This window comes from Salvia hispanica, chromosome 1 (assembly GCF_023119035.1).
Source record: "Salvia hispanica cultivar TCC Black 2014 chromosome 1, UniMelb_Shisp_WGS_1.0, whole genome shotgun sequence".
Lineage (NCBI taxonomy): Eukaryota > Viridiplantae > Streptophyta > Magnoliopsida > Lamiales > Lamiaceae > Salvia > Salvia hispanica.
Window position 1 is genome coordinate 26,145,128 of NC_062965.1, and position 21,620 is coordinate 26,166,747.

At 33.8% G+C, this 21,620-nt stretch overlaps 3 protein-coding genes across 3 annotated transcripts; 1 reads left to right on the top strand and 2 right to left on the bottom strand.

Moving 5' to 3' along the window:
- Window positions 1-350: 350 nt before the first annotated feature.
- LOC125202752 (wound-induced protein 1) lies at window positions 351-1,247 on the bottom strand. Its single transcript, XM_048101201.1, has one exon. It carries the CDS (start codon window positions 1,006-1,008, stop codon window positions 688-690), a length of 321 nt encoding a protein of 106 aa, XP_047957158.1. The 5' UTR covers window positions 1,009-1,247; the 3' UTR covers window positions 351-687.
- Window positions 1,248-10,217: 8,970 nt separating this feature from the next.
- LOC125202779 (serine/threonine-protein kinase Nek6-like) lies at window positions 10,218-13,848 on the top strand. The gene is made up of 13 exons (XM_048101243.1): window positions 10,218-10,486; window positions 10,560-10,626; window positions 11,306-11,371; window positions 11,471-11,517; window positions 11,608-11,653; window positions 11,742-11,822; window positions 11,898-11,940; window positions 12,011-12,060; window positions 12,158-12,239; window positions 12,317-12,366; window positions 12,515-12,588; window positions 12,680-12,731; window positions 13,316-13,848. The coding sequence occupies exons 1-13, from the start codon at window positions 10,401-10,403 to the stop codon at window positions 13,757-13,759; spliced, it is 1,188 nt and encodes a 395-aa protein (XP_047957200.1). The 5' UTR covers window positions 10,218-10,400; the 3' UTR covers window positions 13,760-13,848.
- Window positions 13,849-13,881: 33 nt separating this feature from the next.
- LOC125202780 (alpha-soluble NSF attachment protein 2-like) lies at window positions 13,882-16,527 on the bottom strand. The gene is made up of 9 exons (XM_048101244.1): window positions 16,274-16,527; window positions 16,042-16,091; window positions 15,820-15,892; window positions 15,601-15,680; window positions 15,256-15,407; window positions 14,850-15,009; window positions 14,714-14,761; window positions 14,463-14,543; window positions 13,882-14,185 (listed from the first exon to the last, which is right to left on the bottom strand). The coding sequence occupies exons 1-9, from the start codon at window positions 16,416-16,418 to the stop codon at window positions 14,105-14,107; spliced, it is 870 nt and encodes a 289-aa protein (XP_047957201.1). The 5' UTR covers window positions 16,419-16,527; the 3' UTR covers window positions 13,882-14,104.
- Between the last annotated feature and the right edge of the window lie 5,093 nt (window positions 16,528-21,620).

Genomic DNA, 21,620 nt, shown 5'->3' on the forward strand with positions numbered 1-21,620 from the left:
AATTTCAAAACGATTAATGATTATTGAATATCATGTTTAGGCTCATAGTGTAATTTTTAATTTGTTATCATACTAAGATATTTTGAAAAAAGTTACTGTATTTATCTGTATATTTATGCACTTACTGGCATCTGATGTAATATGATTCAAGAACCAATAATCACATCGGTCCAATCTATTGACTCAAGAACAGATAATTTTGCTGCGATATTGAAAATAATTGATTATAATATAGCTGTCAATTATTAGATTATCTAACATTTAGGTCCAAGACAAAAATCATCAATTCGTTTGAATAGCTTATGCTCGAAATTATCACGTGTGGTTTATGTCGACTAGACTCGGGCCCATTAAAAAGGAACAATATATTCATTAACCAATCACACAACACTTCATTCATCGCAAATTCCACTTCACACACACAATAAAAGGAAAAGAGCCTCCAATTCGACATCGTATTGGTCGACTCCACAACAAGCGACAAGCAGCTGATCACCACCACCAAGATCAATCCTAGCCGTTGATAGACGGATAAAAAAGAGATCGACGGTGCCACCTCAGCCCATGCCTATTTATTCCTCACACACACACTGCAGTATTTAAAAATTGAAAAAAGAAAAAGTCGAAAAAGGCGGCGATTGGATTCGGAAACCGGACCCGGGAAACGGGTCGGGTAATTTAAGTTTTTTAAATAGCGAGGACGAGACCGGGTACCGACTTGCCGACCCGACCCGGGAGGCTGCTCTCCCAGACGGAGGGGCAGTGGAGGGTGGCAATGCTGCAGTCGGATTGGGCGGAGAAGCGGGTGACGGTGAGGGAGGTGTTGAAGTACTCGCGGACCTGGGTGATTATCCCATCGGTGACGGTCCAGGCGTGGACCCAGGCGATGGAGCGGGTCGGGTCGAAACCCTCGGCGAGGACGGTGGGGCCGAAGGCGGCGATGCTGAGGGGGGCGAAGGTGAATTCCGGGGAGGAGGAGTCCTTGTTGCTGCCGGTGAGGAGGTGCATCAAAAACTGGTGCGACGGGGGGCCGTGGAACCACCACTCGAGGTCGGGGGCGAGGATCTGCTGGATTGCCTCGGCGTCGCGGCGGCTCAGGGCGTCATACAGGGCGGTCACCACCCCTTTGTTTCGAGAATCCTCCAGAATTTCCGTGGGTAACGCCAGTTCCTGAGAATTGGGGATTTTTTTTTGTGATTTTGCTGAAATGAATGGAGGAATTTGGGGGAATTGGTAGGAAATGGGGAGAGAGGAGAAGGATTTTATAGAGATGAGTGTGAGGGTAATTTGGGGATTTGGAGGGATTTTGAGTGTGGAGGGTAGTTTGGGAATTTTGGATGTGGAGGGCAGAATGGGGAATATGGGGATCCCATATTCCTAGTCAGTCGCATGAAAGCTACGTGGCGCTTTGCAAGTTGGTGAGGTGTATGGAATGGGATTTTTCAGACAGAAGAGGGTGTGTGGGGCCTGCTCCTTCAGTTCTGTATTTCTGGATCCTTACAATTTTGGTCAAAAAAATTAGTTCATCCTTCTCAATATAAGAAATGTAAAATAAATTAAATTGAATAAGTCAGTGGAATATGAATTTCATTTATGTTATATATTATTTTTATAATAAAATATAAATAGAATAAGTTGATAGAATATGAGTTCTATTTATTATTTATGGTAAAAGTGAAGTAAGATTTTTAAGTTGGGATGGACGAAAATGACAAAACATGACTCTTAAGTTGAGACGAAGGGAGTTATATCAAATTAAATGAATAAATTCATTTTTACAAGTGGAAAATTGTTTTGAAATAATAATATGCAAGTCAAACTGTGTGTTCTATATCGAAGTTTGGAGAAATCGTAATTGTTCCATGGACCATGACAACTGTTTCCGGCAAATCCAAAAATAATGTGGCTCAAGCGTTTAATGTTTTGGATGATAGTATAAATGAGCAGTAAATGAAAAAGGAAATGACATAGAAGTTTCCTAAATGTCCTTCCGTCTTCATCTTCATAATTTCATTAAGATCCTATTCGTTATATGTAATACATATTGAGTTCATTTGTAACGATAAAGTTTTTAGATTGATGATTATCTCCGCATATCAATATAAGTCGATCCGATTCCCAAATTGTCGATTATTCCACAAACCAATTTAAATCTTTCTAATATATTTGTTTTCACTGACACGTTTCATGAGAAACTTCTCAATAGGCCATCCATCATAATTAATTGCACAAAGCACATATGTTAGAAAAGAAGATACGCACTTGTTCACATGAGTAACGCATATCAGATATATTTTTATTCATTCATGTCCTCATCCGCTTCAGAAATAGAAACTACTCTTTGTCTTTGCACTGCGATCACTCCATACTTTTGCCTAAAGCATCACATCATCTCAGCATGATCGTTGGCATGCCAACTGGGACTAATTTTCCTTAAATTTGGATGGTTGGTGCAGTTGCAAGTTATTGTGAATTCCCGATTTGTCATCAAATTCTGAAAAGTGCGAGAAAAATCATTATTCAACCAACCTTCACAATTTTACTAGCAATTTTACCTCTTCACCTCTCAAATTGATCGTCTAAGAAGAGATTCGGATTCTTATTTCTTCTTTTTATAGTCCCTGATTGTTTAGGAAGTATGCTATCAAGTTCAACCTAAATATACCTAATAAAATTGATTTCAAATACTAGAAATAAGACAGATCATCAACCGCAAATTCTATTTTGTTTGTTTTAGGAAATAAATTCTGTTTCTAAAATCTGTCAATTATTACGGTTTAATGATGATGCAAGGACAATCACATAAAACCTATCATCAATCATCAATTAAAATAACTTTTGAATTATTGATAAAATAGCTTCGATGTCTAACCAAATAATTTCCCCTTGCTACTAGAACATTCCATTGGATGCATATGAATAAAGCATATTTTCTGTTTTTGCCGGTTTTCTTATTTAGTTTAAAGTTAAATGATACTCCATCCGTTCCACAATAGGAATAATAGGGGTTATTATTATTGTGTGTACGAATTTTAACAAATGTAAAGAATAATGGATTGAAAAAATTAGTGGAATATGAGACCCACTTTTTCATAATGGTTTTATAATAAACTGTGATTGAAATGATTTAGTGGAATGTGATACCTACTTAGTACTTACTCCCTCCGTCCCAGATAATTTGACCCAATATTCCATTTCGGGCCGTCCCACATAATTTGTCTCATTTCACTTTTACCATTTTTGGTAGTGGACCTCATATTCCACTAACTCATTTCTACTCACATTTTATTATCAAACTAATACTTCAAAAGTAGGACACACATCCCACCAACTTTTTCAACTCACTTTCCATTAGATTTCTTAAAACCCGTACCGGGTCAAAGTGTCCCAAATTATTTGGAACGGAGGGAGTACTATTTATGGTAAAAGTGAAGTGTGACTTTTATTGTCGAACGGACCAAAATAAAAAAGTGTGACTCTTATTGTGAGACAGCAGGAGTAAATAAATAATTTTACTTTTACTACTAATTAAATGAGTAAATAAATAATTTTACTTTTACTACTAATTAAATGAATAAGTGTACAATTGTACAAATAAGAAGAGTAGAAACAAGTTTCGTAAAGTAGTTTTTGTATTCGAATAATGGTTGGGTTCCTATATTTGTATGGATTTTAAGATTTTTATAGTAGTACATATTATTAATTGGGTGGGAAATTTTCGTACAACTTTCGATGATCATTAGTTAATTATCACAGTCATAAGTCATTTTGCATGTACCTTCTAAGAAAAAAGGGGTATTCTTGTTGAGATTCAAATTTTCTGATTTTTAAAGCTGAAAAATTACAATTTAGGGTGATATACAACTTACACATGTTTTATAATTTAAAACCATACATTATAAGACTTCAATCAAGAAACTCCAACCTAAGAAACGCTGAACTAAATTAACAATACCATAAGAAGCTACAACTAATAACATGTCAACTCACAAACACAACTAACAGCAGAGATAGGAAAAATTGCCCGCACGGGCTAGCTCAGTTGACTCCAGAGGTGGAGATCTGTAACAATAAGCGGGTGTTCGAATCCCACTACCACCGTGAGGAGACTGCCACCTTTCAGGCACAAGCGTGAGGCCTCTGTGGAGGTGGGTCTCCGGTGGGACAGTGGGTTGAACTCTCCCCTCTAGTGAGCCGCTGAGTACCGTGATTTAACTCCCTTCACTGATGTCGGGCCGGGGGTGGGGGCGCCTGGGGTTGGCGATACAACCTTAATGTAACAAGGAAATGAACACATGGATCATACCACCAAATATAAAAAGAAGGAAAATATGCACCAGGGAAAAGTAGAGTGACAAAATGGATATTGGGTATCAAATTATACCCCGTACTGACCTGATACCCGCCAGTCATTGAATATCCGAGACCTAAATTTACCGGTACCGGATCGGGTAATAAAGTTTAGAATGTATTAGATATCAGGTAACCCGATTGGATATCGAATATTTGGGTTGTTATGTTGAAGGGGCAGGATGGTTGGGTACGTACGAGTAATGGGCATTAACATTTAATCACAATAATGGACTAAACTCTCATTATGTCATTTCATGACATATAAATTTTCTCAGTCCTAATTGCCAGTTCAGTGTTGAATTCTTAATAGTATTATTAATAGGAGTAGTATTTTTTTCAATCACTTTTGAATTATATAAACAACTTATTTATTTTAGTTAAATCAATTTTTACACCATATTACTCACTTAAAATTTTTGTCCAGTGAGTAACTTGAGTGCAATTCTCTCACCATTTTATCTCTTTTTCTATAGATTATACTTATTGAGTTGGGCACAAACTTATTAATTTTTGGTGTTCATTCTTTATGAATTTATTTGATGTTATATAGTTTAATAAATTTATACGAGAAATGAATATAAACTGTTATTAAGTTTCAATAAGTAGGAGTCACAAAATTAGGAATATGGAGTAAGTTAGAACTCCCTCCATCGCCGTTAATTGACGCTGATTTTTTTTTTTCATCCGTCGCCTATTAATTGACACCCTTACTTTTTACTACTTTTGATAATGAATCCCATATTTCACTAACTCATTTCACTCACATTTTATTATAAAATTAATATATATAAAAGTATGACTTATATTCTACTACCCTTTTCAACCCACTTTCCACTATATTTCTTAATACCCGTGTCAAGTCAAACAATATCAATTAATGGGGGACGAAGGTAGTATCATTATATCGGCACAAAAAGTCAGGTTCTTCGACTATCTAATTGTTCGAGTTCGGATATCTGCAGATATAGTTAATATACATGCACCGGATGATCAGGTACCTAATTATATTATTGAGTTAGGTAACAAGGACAACCATTATTCGGGTGTGGCTACCCAAAATTTTCGAATCAGGTATCCACTGATATCCGATTTCCATTTGGAATTAAAAGTAACGTGTCCACGGTATCCGAGTACCTTGTTAAGACGTCATCTCACGTACCCTTGATCAACAATCATATGGCTCATGACTCCTCGAGGCTATTTGGGTTCATTTCCCCCTCTAACCTTACTCAAATCATCATATGTTGATCCCATTGAATAAAGTTAACAGTTATATTAATAAAAATAGTAGTACTACTAGTTTTTATGAACGATGTTAGTGCTTGTCCATATAAAATTGTAGCCTTTATGAGTTGAGTGCAGGGAACTTATTACTATATGCTAAGAATTCTAATATTAAAATATTTCACATAGGAATAACGACAAAAAAATGTTACGAAACTTTCATTGAACTAATACTATACTATTCCTACATAGTTTTAAAAGTAATATATCAAACTAACAACTAGAGTATAGAGTATTATTGATTCAATCGCTTTTTTCCTAAAAAAATGATTCAATTAAATATTACAGTAATGCAACTTTTATTCCACAACAGCCATTAAACAATTATGAGAAAATATCAACAGTACTGCAAAATAAAGTCATAAAAATTAAATATAAACCACATCTAAGATATTCAGAGAAGCTCAAACAACTAGAAAGCGATTTTAAACACTTCTCCATCATTTTTTTTTAAAATTAAGAAAGTTGAATTTGAGAAGGAAATAGAGAATAAATGATAATTGGCCTAATTAATTAATATTTGGTGGATTTGGTGACTTGTTGAGGTTCCATTACCTTACATGCATTACTATAAATATTGCAATAATATTAGCAGAAAATGACAAACACCTATCAACAGACTCGAAGAGTGTAAAATCCGTGGCTGCCATTATAAAAGCAAAGCATATGCTATAATCTCAGCATCTAATCATTAATTAATATCTTAAGTTCCTTAATTGAACCCATCATTTTTTAAAGATATAACAATAATTTGTGGTTAAAATTTGTTTAATTCCGTTTCTGTGCTTGATTTTTGTAATGCCAAATTGCCAACCACTTTAATTATTGCAAATAGAACGCGATATATATAATGCAATAATACACGTTTAGTCTGATATAGTTCTTAATGAGAGAATGATATATATACTATATTTCATCTTTTGGAAAAAATATTCATTTTAATTTTTATCACTTTATTTACCCTCACTTAATTCGCTAAACTCAAAGGAAATAACTTAGTTCAAATTTGTTTTAGATTGGTGCAAATTGTTATATTTTGTATTATACTGATAAAATATAACATTTCGATTTTGATCTATATCAAATGAGGTTTGATTGTGCATGAAGTGGCACCTGATACATGAATGAATGATCTAATTAATGGAATCCTAGTAAAGGTCCATCTTAAAATATGAATCAACACAAATGTGAATATTTCAACAACGAAAAAAAACTGGTGAGATGAAATGGTTATAAGTAATTGTTATTGACCTTTCATTTGGGCAGAGGGCAATAGTAATCTTTGTTCTCACAAAAAAGCAAGAGGCAATTTTGATTCAAAAGTCATTCATATGTATTTAACTAAAGAGGGAGTAGAGCACGAATCACACATCCTACATTTACAAACATATATAGCTAGTCATATAATTTGTTTCTATTGGGAAAATATGTAAATGAAATTATGTCATGTTTCTGTCGTTTGTCGCACAACCTTTTTTTTTTTGTGGCTGCCATATGATTTATGAATCAATTGAATTGTTAGTAATTATAATCATGCTTATTTTGGTTTATATATACACGAATGATTCTTTGTACAAAAGATTTATTTTTTATATCACTTTTTTAATAGTCTACTTAACATCTAGTAAAGCTTATTAGTATTTCATACTCGATGGAGTAATATTTTAAATTTCAAGAACCACGCTTTATATGACGATATATAGGAAGTGTTATTATATGTGTATTAAACGCAGTAACAAATACGAATATAACGAAATACGATTACTTAATCTTTCCATACATTTTCACCAAAACAAGACAATGCTGATTAAGAGCCCACTAAAAATGACAAAAGAAACATAGGGGTATAGATCAGTTTAAAATTCTTGGGCCCACTGATGAAAACCCTTGTTCTAAATAAAAAAATAAGAAATGATAAATAGAAAGTTTATAGTGGAGTAAATAAAAGTGATTTGAAAAAATTAGTGGAATATGGGTCCTACTTTTATAAAAAAATGTGAGTATGAATGAGTTAGTGGAATATAGAGTCCACACCGCCAAAAATGTTAAAAGTAAAATTGGACAAATTTTATGTGACGGATGAAAAAGAATAATTGGACAAACTTTAAGGGACGGAGGAAGTATTTCTTTGTAAAAGACAATGTTTATGAGGAAACATACATATAATTAGCAGAAGAAAAAATATTTATTTCTAGCCACCGTCCTTGTCGAAAAATGGAAACATATGTGGAAGCAAATCTAAGGACAAATCTAAGATTGGTCGAAACAGAACTTAATTTATTCATTAAAAACAGTGTTGTGAAGCTACACATTGAAAATCTGGCATTTTATGCCGAAAGAGTTCGAACCACTGAACTCATCAACTACTTTATTGTCTTTCATCAATTATAAAAATATGTTGAGGCTAGTTCTTTCACCCAATTTAAAAATTGTGAAAATGTCTCTTGGTGATGTTGTCGCAAATAAAAAGTTACAGAATCTGTTGTATGAAAAGATAGTCATAAAACTTTACTGCTTGATTGATAAAACATTTTGTCTTTTCGATTTATAAATTAAGATTCGAATTTTCAAAGGTAAATCAGAAATCATTCAAGAAATTTGAGCAAATTTTAGTCTCTTCGGCAGTTCTAAAAAAAGTAGCTGCAAAATCATAATTTAGAATTTGTTCACAATATCTCATTAAATTGTGGAGTATCTAATTTGAAGCCGTTGAATCATACGTTGACATAACCGCATATGAGAACGATGTCATCTATCCATGAAAAAATCAAGAAGTTTGGATTTGTTCGTTTAGCATACTAACATAAAAACTACTATTCCCTCAATCCCCTAAAATAGTACTCCCTCCGTCCCAAGATAAGTGACCTACTTCTTTTGGGCACGGGATTTAAGGAATGATATTTAAATAAGTTAAAGTGGAGAGAGTAAAGTATGAGAGAGGGAAAAGTAGAGGAGAGAAGAGAGAATAAAGTAGGTGGAGAATAAAGTAAGAGAGATGACTTTTTGCTAAAAATGGAAATAGGTCACTTATAGTGGGACACCCCAAAAAGGAATACAAGTCACTTATCTTGGGACGGAGGAAGCATGAGTTTTAAAGCAAAAAAATGGTAAAGTAAGATAGAAAGAAAAGTGTATTAGTGAAAAATGAGTCTCACCTCGTTAAAGAGAGATAGATTTTCTAAAATAGAAAGTTCGTATTTTTAGGAGACAGACAAAAAAGAAAAAGGTTTCTAGTAGAACTATATTGCACGTAGGTCGTTTGATTTTTTCCCATGAAATAATTGCGCGGACATTCCAATTTTTTAACTAAACTTGGTGATTTTTTTATTTTTCTTGAATTGACGTTGATCTGATTAAAAACTCATTTGAATTGGGCAAGTCATTATCCAGCCCATATCCATCGGGCCAAAAGTTAAATACATGGGTTAAGTTGAGCCTACGATTGGCCGCATAAAGCTTAATCCAGCCCAATCATTCATGGCCCACCAAACCAAATCAGCATTATGCACTTCAATTTAAAAATTAAATTTGAAAGAGTTAATTTGTTTTGGATTAAAGATAAAAGAACTATAGGTTCAATCATTGCACCACGAAAACTTTTTAACGTCCTCAGTCAAATTAAAAATTTTCAAATTGATTATAATTATCATGGACCATTTGATGTCAAATGCATCAATATAAATTCTCCAACTGGATATACAATGAAAGACTAAGCTAGTTGTATCTTCTTCTCTAACATTTTATTTTAGTAATTTGCTTGTAAATTTCTTTATTTTCGCCCTATTCTAGTTTTGCAACCAACTTTAAATCTGCTTGTTAATAACTAAATTTTTTGTTGTTCTTTTTTTTTACTAAATTATCAATCTATTCAGATTTTACAACCAATTAAAATATCATCACTAATATAACTTATGGCTTACTTGTACGACACAATTTTACATCAACCAAAACGATATCACGTTTTTAGACAGCGACACAATATAATACAAGGTATCATATTTACTAAATTAAAGCTATCTTACACAAAAATCTTGATTGGTTGCAAAATCAGAATAAATCAAAAGTTTATTAGTGGATTTTAAAGGTGATATACAAAATCAAAATTTGTTGAAACATTGAAATTGTACAGTCAATTATCCCTTTCTTCTATCAAATTTATATACTCCTTTTTATTAATTTAGGTAGTTGGCTACTCTATATAATGTGAACATCTTAATTCATCCTAAAAGCAAATTCTCTTTGAAGAGAAGAAGGAAACCGACATACCTACCAGAAACAAAGACACACTTGTAAACATACATTCTCTCTACACTTTAGTGTCTGATAATACAAGCAAAACTTTATAGTAGTACCTATTTTATTTAAATTTTGATATGCATCACATCTGTCACACTCTCCTTTTCTTTTTTTAACCCTTGCATAGTACTTTGCTTTTGGCTCAAATCTTCCCTCCCTTGCCAATTAAATATTTCACCTCATTTTGAGTGAGTGGTTGCTTCCACCTTTTTCTTTAAATTTTAATTTAATTCAACGCAGCCAAGTTATATTATTACTACTACTCCTACCAACCATTATTTTCCTTATTCCCTTTTCTTGCATTAATATTTTTTATTGTTGACTCGTGCGCCATTCAATACACCCCTCGCTCTTGCTCATGCTTTTCTCATCATCATTCTTCACATTTTTTGTGATCTCACTTTGAAATTTCAACTTTGAATTTTAGTGAATATAAATAAACAGCAGCTTCTAAGAGAGGGAGAAGGATGGAGAATTATCAAGTGGTGGAGCAGATTGGAAGAGGAGCTTTTGGTGCTGCTTTTCTTGTTCATCACAAAGTTGAAAAGAAGAGGTAAATAATCATCCATTTCAAGATTATTTTCTGTTTCTTATTTGGTGTTTTGATGAAGTTTTGTGAAATGCAGATATGTTTTGAAGAAGATTAGGCTGGCAAAGCAAACTGAGAAATTCAAGCAGACTGCACATCAAGAGGTCAATATAATTCTTTATTTTTGTTATGTTTTTTCTTGCAATGAATGAGATAAGGCACTTATTACAAATAGATCATTGAACAAGTTGTTTTGTCATTATGTTATGTAGTTACATTGTGTCGGATCAGATGCACCTACCACTCTTTCTTGATTGACATTGCTCATTTATTACATAACTACCTACCACTCTGTCTCTGGCTCTATAGGCAACTTATGATGCCATCTCTTAATGCCAAAAGAATTTTTTTTTTAAGATTTGTCGAAGCTCTATTTCCGGTTCCATTATTTTCAAATTGAAACCATCCATTTTGGCCTAAAACCGTGGAATGCTGGGAAAACGTTGAAAATTCGGAATAAACTGTTGGTTTTGAACCGGAATTCAAAATCCGAACAATCAAATATGTTGCTAGGTCGGATATGATTCCGCTTTTGTTAAAACCATAACTGCCTATTCTGAACCAGTATCGCGGTTCTTGAACTGAGGGCACCGTATTCAATTATTAATTCTTTATAAGGCTTTTTAAGGGAATAATGAAACCAATTTTAGCATAGTACTATAAGAGCAACAAGTATACAATGAAATTTTTTTTAAGCAATTTGGATTGTGAAATATATAGTACTACATTTCCTAAAGCTTTGTTTCTTAATCAATTTTAATGTGAAAGCATTTCTTTTTGCAGATGGCATTGATGGCAAAATTAAAAAATCCTTACATCATCGGTTACAAAGATGCATGGGTGGAGAAGGTAGATTTACAATAGAAACAAATACTACAAAATGTACTGTTGTCTTTTTTGTGTGTTGAAAGAAAAACTATATGGAAGTTTGTTCTTATGTTGAATCAGGACTCATTTGTGTGCATTGTAACAACATATTGTGAAGGTGGAGACATGTGAGTTGAACTCAAAACTTGACAATTAATCACCAATCTTCCTTGATCAATTACAAGATGTTTTCGACTCATCATTTTTTGATCTTTCAGGGCAGGGATGATCAAGAAAGCTAGAGGTGTGTATTTCTCCGAAGAGGTATGGATTCGCAATGAGTTTATCCATTTATTTTGGCAAGAATTGAAGTCTTGTTGTTATAATGTACTATGTGTTTTTGCGTTTGCAGAAGATCTGCAGGTGGCTTACTCAGTTGCTACTAGCCTTGGACTATCTTCACTCAAACCGTGTCCTTCATAGAGATCTCAAGGTACGTATGTTTGTAGGCTCGTGTCTTGTTGTATGCATCTCATAATCTATTCCTTTGTTGTTGTGTTGTGGGCAGTGCTCCAACATTTTCCTTACAAAAGACGGCGAGATCAGACTCGGTAAGGCCAACAACTTGCACCTTTACGATGTTTTGGTGATGTCTTCGTCTTCTAATTAGAGTCGTTGCAGGTGACTTTGGCCTTGCAAAGCTTCTTGTCAAAGATGATCTTGCTTCATCTGTACTATTCCTCCTCTCTCTCATTAAAATTGATTTCTTTGTTGTGTTTTTATAGATAATGATATTAGTGTTTGTTTGTGAATTGTGATGATATACAGATTGTGGGGACTCCAAACTACATGTGTCCAGAAATATTAGCAGATATACCCTATGGCTACAAATCTGATATATGGTCTTTAGGTAACAACAAATTGATTAACTTGCATATTTCACTTTAACCTTTGATGCATAATTCTAATTGAATTAAACTATGACAGGGTGTTGCATGTTCGAAATAGCTGCCCATCAACCTCCCTTCAGGGCTACGGTAAGTCGTTGCAGGGTAAATTATCGCTTTTGTCCCATCGTATTATGTGTAGGGTGGAACATTTTTAACAACAAATGAAATTTTGATTTTTTTTGTTAAATTATCAATTTACTCTAAAATTAATTGTTTGTGAATTGTGATGAAACAGGATATGGCTGCCTTAGTTAACAAAATTAACAGATCCTCAATTTCTCCTCTGCCTACACTATATTCCTCATCCATGTAAGTTAAATAAATCTTTGTACTTGGACTAAAAAAAATGTCACATTTCATAAAAAACATAAATAAATTGAAGAATCACTTAATAATGCAGAAAGCAGCTCATCAGAAGCATGCTAAGGAGAAGCCCTGAGCATAGACCAACGGTTAGTGCAATATACGTACATATTTTTTTTCAATAATGTCATAAAGTTGCAACCTTTTTTTATAGTACTGTCACGGGCCTAGCTTTTTTAGCATCAAAATTTCTAAGTCGTGAGAAAAATTGCCTTCATACTAGTGGCGGATGTTACCCCAATGGAAAATTTTCCTTTAGGGTCGACAAAAAACCGCCATCGCAGCCCTATGATAGCCGGAATCTCAGGAAGGAGAGGCCAGAATCTATAGGGTGTAGTTTTATTTTTTGAAAATCTACATTTTGTATTTGGGTCTTGAAAGAAGGCCCAAGAAAGCCCAAAGCCCATTTTGATTTAATAGCCCATTCCCAATAGGAAGGACTAAGATCCTTCTCTTCTCTCATTACCCCACCTTTGTCCTTTTGCTTTGGTTTCCGTCTGCCATTTTCAGGTTCTGGATCCGTCACTGCTTCTTATGTGTGGTTGTGGCGAGGAAAGATGGTCTACATTATTTAGATGGTCATATAACAGGGCTAATGATATTAAAAAACATCAAATTTTGGGACATTTTTGGTATTTTCTGACAACATCATGAGATTGTAATGAAATTGTAGGCTGCCGAGCTACTGAGGCATCAGCATTTGCAGCCATATCTAGCCGAGTACACCAACCTATCTCCCGTCTTCCTCCCGGTGAAGTCCGAGACTGAGTCTCCACAGAAACCTTGCAGAACAGGGCAGAGGAAGGCCATCCCAAAAATGGAGAAGAAAAACGATGATGTGAAAGTGAAAGTGCAAGCGAAAGCGAGCAAGTTATCCTCCTCATCGGATTCGAGCACACTGAGCGAGGACCATCAGCCTGGGATGGGAGACGACAAGGCGGAGGCGATGGAGTCGTTGCTTGAGCTCTGCGCAAAGCTGCTAAAGAGGGAGAGGTTTGAGGAGCTGGCTGGGGTGCTCAAACCCTTTGGAGAAGAGGAAGCTGTTTCCTCTAGAGAGACTGCCATTTGGTTGACTAAAGGGTTGATGAATATTCAGAGAGTAAATCAACAACCTTAACTGCATTTTTTTCAGTAACATGATGTTGTGTTTGTGATTGTGTCACACATTATTAATTCAATATATATATCTGGTTCATTACAAGTAAATGCAGCTTGATGGAAGCTCCACAACTGTCATGATAAAATAAAACAATATGTATTTACAAAAATATGCATTTCACCAATGAAAAAGCATAGGCAGGCAGCAATCTAAAAGTTGATTTTACATTATTATGACATTATTGCTTTGCAATAGGCATAATGATATGTAACTCAAGGTATAGTCATCAGTAGGACAAAAAAATGAAAAAGAAACGAAAAAATGGTGTTAGAAGTGATACGAGAAGAGCAAGAAAAGGTGGATTTAGGTAAGATCATCCTCCTCCAGTTCTTTGGCCTTCAGAGCTTCCTTCACTCTCAACAGCATCGTCGTCTTCCAACCATCCTATCAGACCAAATAATACCCGAAAGTGTTAGCAGTAACTGCGTCCACCGTGCTAATACTGTGTCATTTACTTCGTAAGATGATTTTTGTTAGAGTTTCGAAAGGTTCTAGATTAGTAGGCTAATAATCGTCTTACTCCACAACACCACATACAGAACTCGAGGTTTTTATGTTGTTTATTGTGATATTTATTGATCCAGCATACACAAATTTAACTTACTGGGCATAAACTTGAAATCAGAGCTCAAGAAACAATATAACACCATAACACACTTACCAGTGGAGTCATGCTATCAAATTCCTTGACTGCGTCAGTGAACTTGGTCAAGTCTTCCTCATCAAGGGCCGCAGCTAATTCCTATGGCCAATGGATATGAAACATAAAATGGTATAACCAATTCTTAAGGGGTTTAAAGCAGTTATATTTCATAACATCAGAAGGCTGAGATTCCTAACATGTTGGGCAAGGGAGAGGGGGTGGTCTAAGGAAAGAGAAAGGAAAATAAATGATTGAGAGCCATCACATACCGCTAGCAATTTGTACTCACGTGTTCCAGTAAATGTTGGATCTAGATCCTAAAAAATAAACAAAATAAGCACATCTTAAGCATCATTACAGACTAACAGTAGAGCTGCAGTAAGAGGAAAATAAAATCTGAAGGACCTGGTATCGCTCTAATGCCTTGTTGATTGCGACAAAATCAGCCTTGCATAGTTGGCAAATGCCAGCATTAAGAAGGTGCCCTTTTACTCCATATTTCAGCAAGTTATTGTTGAGTGACTGTTGTGCTATCTCTTCATAAATCTCTATGGCCTTTTGATATCTGAAAATGGTGAGCAGTATTAATTTAATACTCCTATAATAACCAATCTTTGTTAAACACATCACTCTAATGCTGAACAAACAAAATTTAACACTATTCAAGCATAAATATACGAGCTCTGAAACTAATGAGGAAATTGTGTCACTAAAGATTGCATGTGCAAACCCAGTTTAACATAGCATAATATTAATAGCATAAACCATCTAACAGCCCATTGTGTTACAACAAGAGAGAACACGGACTTACTGTTCCAACTGAGCAGCATATTGAGCTACCTTCTGCTTGCACTGATTTGCTGATGTTGATACTTCTTCACTTTGGAAGAGATCAACAGCTTTCTCAAAATACACGATAGCTAGTTCCAAGTTCTGATCATGCTCATACAACTCAGCTATTTCCTGCAAAATTAAGATCTCTCAAATAGTCAAATTACCATCTTTCAATTTCTTACAAGCAATGCAATAAAATTCTACAAGAATCAAGTTTTGACGTGTACTATGAGGCTATGAGCCATAACATACCAATGTCGAACTACTTTTGCTACGAAAGCTAACAAATTAATGTAACATTTGCAAACATTTAATGCATTACCTTATAATACCTGGCAGACATATTGAACCTTCCAATATCCAGAAAGATATTTACAGATTCCTCCAAGCATGAAATCGACTCTGCAAACCATCAAACCAAATCAGAGCAATTCAAACTTGAAAACGAAACAAGACGAGTACAGATATGCCATCAAGGAATACCAACCAAAGAGGCATTTACAAACATAGATAATTAGAGCTAAACAAAAGGTAAACACACCTTGTGTATTGCACTTTTTGTAGCAATGAGCTGCATCAGCATACGCATTAGCAGCTTCATGCTTGCTATCTAACTGCAAAAACGGGAGTGGAAGGCATATTGAATCAAAATCAAATCACTATTAGTAACAATATGAAAAAATGTAATGTAATTGGAAACTAATACGATAATATGCTAAGAAATTATCATTTCAATTTCTAGCACAAATCGCAATCGAATCACCTTCAAATGACAGTTAGCCAACTTTACATAAACTGCTCCCGCTCGATCCCCTGATAATGAATCAAAATAATCGATTAGACTCATGTCATCGCCCAAATTGAATCCCTAGCTATAAAAAATTTCAATTTCGACTTAATCCCCCATTGTTTACGGTTCAATTCACGGAAGGAAAATGCGAGAGACGACGATCACACCAAAATAAAGAGAGGAAGAAGAGGAATCAGCGGGTTACATGATTTGGAGAGCTTGAAAGCGTTGGCGGCTTTGTCGAATAAGTCGGCTGCGTCTTCGAATTTGGAGCCGAATAAGCCCCAGCCGCTGAGCTTCTTCTCGGCTTTGCTCTCGAAGTCCTCCGCCCTCGCTAGATGATCGCCCATTCTGGTTCTTCTTCGCGCGAATTTTCCTGCGGTTGGTTTTTTGCAGGAATGAAAGCAGAAATTGATGGAATTTGAGGGGGCAGAGAGAGATCAGAAACCACCATTCATTTATTCATGCATCCATTTATATGTCCACTAAATTCTCTTTTTCAAATCAATCAAATGAAAATGAATCTCTATTTTAGTTTATTCTATATTTGGTAGTAATATATATATGCATGCCAATTCAATGTATAGTTAGGATTCACAATTAAAATTAATAAATTATTAATAATTTTAAAATTATTAAAATTAAATTGAATGTAAATATTACTATAATCAAATCAATATCGAAATTGATCTATTGTGAGGCAATCACGAGTAGGGCTGCTTAACCGACCGGTTCCGGTTCTATCCGGTCCGGTTTGACCGGGTACCCGGTTACAAATTTTCATGAATCTCAGAACCAGAACCGACCGGGTAAGAACCGGTCGGTTCCGGTTACGAACCGGATCCGATTTATAGTTTTCGTTTTAAATTTTTTTAAATAATTCAACATCTAGAAATATAGTAGTTAATACCTAAAATTTCAAATAACACACAAAAATACAAATCAACATGATAATAGTAATATTTATCATCCAATATTCCAATTCCTAAAAGTAATAATTCAATAAATACCTAAAAAATATAACACCTAAAAAATAAATCAACACAACAAAATACTATAACTAGTATACAACTAAAACCAACATTCCAACAATATTTAAACAAAATCCAAACGACTAAATCAAAACCAACGACAACATCCAAAATTCCAAATCAATGATACCAAGTCTAAAAAGTAAAAACAAAAAAACAAGTAATAATGTTAACAAACCAACAATAATATCCAAATCAAACCAAAGGGATTAAACTTACCGTAAGATTAAGATCCTATAGTATTATTATTTATTAGGGATAGTTTTGTAGTATATTTATATTTGATATTCATAATATTATTAGAATCTAAAATTGAAAATCTAAAATTGATTTATTATTCGGTTCCGGGTAGAACCGGAACCGGAACTTTTTAGAAACATTAGAACCGGTACCGGAACCGGAACCGGTAAACCGGTTCCCGGTTTCTCAATTACCCGGTCGGTTCCGGTTCCGATTCCGGATACCCGATAACCGGAGAACCGATTAAGCAGGCCTAATCACGAGCGTCCAGAACTCCAGATTGCATTGTAAGCAAAACAAAAGTAATTTCAGTAAGTAGTTATATATAACTATTTGCAAAAATCAATAAGCAATTACTTGGATTAAATTTTTTAAAAAAGAACTACTACTACAATTTAGGATTCAAAAGAAAGAATTTTTAAATTAATGACAAATTAACTTAATCTTTTATTTTTTTATGATGCTTCCACTTTCGTCCATTAATTTAAGTTGGGATACCAACAATAAGACGTTTTTTAAGCGTTGATGATATACTTAAAAACACAAATTAGCTTCCTTAATTGCATTAAATAATGTCCTTCATGATTTTTTTTGTCGTAGTGTTATATTTGAAAATTTTTAAAAATGAGAAAAAAATTGTTATATTTATAGGGTGATTTTGGTGTACAATATTTTATTTATAATGCTTAGAAAAATTAAAACTAAGTGTAATATAACGATCATTAGTCTGAGTATCACATTAATGGATGAATGAATAATTAAGGAAAAAATTGCGAATCCTAATTTTAAAAACAAATACTAAAAATAATTATAAACAATTGTAAGTAAAATTAGAATCAAGAATATGAAATAGAAGAAATAATTAAAAACCGAAGACAGTTGCATCAAATTAATAGTGGGATAAAAGATACGATAATGACGAGTCTTGGAGTGATTACAAGTTCCATAGCTATTTCCACAATTGTAATCTCGAGGATGTTTAATTTGTATAATTTTGAATAGAACGATTACTTTTGTTTGCGATTTTTCCTTATATATTTGTTGTCACTTCTTTTATGAACTGCATATGTTGTGCATAGACACTATTAAACTCGCCAATCTTTGGCTTTGGGCATTTCTTTCCACATTTTCACTCTAACTAACTGAATATTTGGTAATTGCAATTGTATGATTTTATCTTCCTTTTTACTTCTAGATTTTAAAACAAGTGTTTACACATGTATGTTAGTGTTGGTAAATGATATAAGTATAGTAAAATATTTTCTCTTCCTCTCTCTACTTCAATTACTTTTTCCCTTCATCTCTCTTATTTTACCAATTTTTTTTCTCACTTTACCAATTATGCATTAAAACTCATACCGTTTCAAATGTTCTATATTTCAAACATGGAGGTAGGACCTAGGAGTACTAAAATATTTTCATATGCGTCGATGTGTATATGCATGCTTTTTTGTGTATGTGAAATTCGAACTTACTCAAATATGAGGATATGATCTGTCTTTTTCTACGACAAGTTGATGTAATAAATTATTTCTGGTCCAAAACACTCTATATCCCATTTAAATAACAGTGGCTTTCAAGATTTCGATTTCACTATCAAATGTCTCAAGAAACATGCCTATCTTTGTCAGTGATGATTCAAAATGGCTGAGATTGAAATTTTCTCGTAGAAATATGAGATGAACTTTAAATGACTCACCTGATATTTATGAACATTTGTTTTTACATCACATTTTTTAACGTGGGACAAATCACACGTGAATATCTTAACAATCAGCGTCTATCGAAGATTGTACCGGGCTAGAATCGCGGTAATGTTGAGATATTAGAGTCAACAATTGGTTTTAAGATAGAACCCCATTAGTGTTTGATTGGTATTACCTTTCGTATCAGGTACGTTTCAATGAATGATATTGAATGAAAGAGGTAAAGACAAAAGCATGTAGCTGTCACAGTTGGAGGGTTCCTATGGCGCACGGGTAGGCTTCTCCACAAACAGAATGCTTGCCCTTAAATGGATGGATATTTTTTGGACTGTACATTGGAATTTCACGAGCCATTGATAAACTGAAAATGACTTCTCCCCTACACAGCTTTTATATAGATTCTCTTGTGAGAGCGACCGACAATTCTATGTATATAGAATCTATGGCTTTTAGTCACTCTCTTAATATGGAAAGATCAATCACTACGTGATGCATCGCGTTAAGATTTAGCTCACGGGTCGAAAAGGCCTCGTAGCAACAACCACGATGTTTGCACGATGGGTCTTGTCTAACACGTTTGTTAACGAGATATATCGTTACAAGTAGAAACTCAAGGGTAAATTTTAGGAGTCCATGGGACGATGGTGACTCGTAAATCGAAATAGACTTGATCTTGTGCATTAGGTCTTGTAATTTGACCTATTTATAGACGAGATATGTATGACTCGATATATAAGCAATTGTTAGTGAAAGTAAGTTTTTTGTGTACAATAGCTTTTGGGACGAGTAGGATTCGTGAGTTTTGCAAAATGTGCATTTTAGTTCCAATTTATCAGTTATGTGTTGAGAGGTTAAATCATGTACTATGGCAATTTTTACCCCTTGGCATGTACATCCTATTTGAAGTTTATTTCTTTATACTTTATGGTTTAAATTATTTTGTTTTGATTGGTAACATTTGCATGTGAATGTACTTTCCCGAAGAGCAACTCACGTGATCAATTAAGGTACTACCAACATACCAACGCGGTTTATAATTAGTTAGAACTTCTTTACAGTCGAAAGATAAAAATAATTCGTTTGTTTAATAATAATAATAATAATAATAATAATAATAATAATAATAATATCATCGTTGTTTAAGTTTTTCTTCTATTATTTTCCTTTGAAACTCGCTAAGTACTAGTATCAATTTGTGCATTTGTTAAACCACACTTGAAAAACAGATATGACAATCTCGACCTAGAAGATATTGTAATATATGAAATTGAGACTGTGATTGATATATTAAGGATTCGAGAGCCAAACTTTGTTTCTTTTGCAGTGAATGATAATCATTTAACGAAAGCTCACTAAATCATTATAATTTGAAAATCAGATGTGACAGACTCGACTTAAAAGACATTTTAGTATTCGAACTTGAGATTGTTACATGAAGGATCCGAGGGCCAAAAAGCGTTTCTTTTGCAGTGAATGATAACATAATTTTAACAAAAGCTCACTTAGATAATTACAATTTGAAAATTTTGAATCACCCTTATTCCATCACACTATTTATAGTATAATCACAAGAGATTAATTAAACACAAGCTATATCTTCTGAATATCACATCTTTCTTGTATAAACATATAGACCATTTAAATCCACTGCGGATTATTTCGAAATGGAATATATTCTTGAAAACATTCTCCCAATGGTGGGGGATATATGTAATACCAACTATAGGTAAACTATTTAAACATTAGAAAATATTATTCTAGATAGTACTAATTTCAGTACTCCTTGCATCAGTGCAGTCTGGATAAGATTTATTAACTCTTTTTATCATTTTTAAATAAATTGTAAAATTAAAAATGTCAATAGCTATTTATCAGATACTACTAACAAAATAAATATATAAAAGACATAATATGGATTAAACATTATATATATAGGGGTGCGATCATATCATAACATATATTTATGTGATAACCTAATAACCCTATCATTTTATGGTTCAAAAGTATCATTTTTACTAAAAATGATATTTATACACGATAAAATGATATTTTTTCAGCATGCATAAAATGATATTTTATTCCATAAAATGATATTCTGTTCCATAAAATGATATTTTTCGTCCATAAAATGAGGGTTATTAGGTTATCACCATAAATATGGGTCATGATATGATCACATCCCTATAGGGATGTATTAAGATGACAACTCTCTTTATTGTAACACCATACCACCATTGTAGGCCATTGGATCTGAAAATCGTGTGCTTGTCATGTTGCCACGTGTAAAAACACGGAGGGGTAAAATAGGAAATTTCTAATTTTACATTACCAGATTGCAGTCTTGTTCATTGAATATTGCGATCTTACCACGACAATATTACAGTTTACCACGACTGCAATATCTAATACAGTAGACTGCAAACCCGTGTTTTTTCACGAAACTTAATCCTAGGCGTCCATAAATGAGATCTAACAGACTATATTGGTGGTATGGTGTTATCCTATCTATGGTGGCACCATAGTGCACCCCCATCCCTATATATATATATATATATATATATAAGTGCATTTTTTA

Bases quoted from the DNA above. Each gene is read 5' to 3' on its own strand.
- LOC125202752 (XM_048101201.1), bottom strand. From the start codon at position 1,008: ATGCACCTCCTCACCGGCAGCAACAAGGACTCCTCCTCCCCGGAATTC.
- LOC125202779 (XM_048101243.1), top strand. From the start codon at position 10,401: ATGGAGAATTATCAAGTGGTGGAGCAGATTGGAAGAGGAGCTTTTGGT. The intron at 10,627-11,305 runs GTCAATATAATT...TTCTTTTTGCAG, and splicing joins AGCAGACTGCACATCAAGAG to ATGGCATTGATGGCAAAATT. The intron at 12,732-13,315 runs GTTAGTGCAATA...ATGAAATTGTAG, and splicing joins GCCCTGAGCATAGACCAACG to GCTGCCGAGCTACTGAGGCA.
- LOC125202780 (XM_048101244.1), bottom strand. From the start codon at position 16,418: ATGGGCGATCATCTAGCGAGGGCGGAGGACTTCGAGAGCAAAGCCGAG. The intron at 15,893-16,041 runs GTGATTCGATTG...CCGTTTTTGCAG, and splicing joins TGGCTAACTGTCATTTGAAG to TTAGATAGCAAGCATGAAGC. The intron at 14,544-14,713 runs GTATGTGATGGC...CATTGGCCATAG, and splicing joins GTGAGTACAAATTGCTAGCG to GAATTAGCTGCGGCCCTTGA.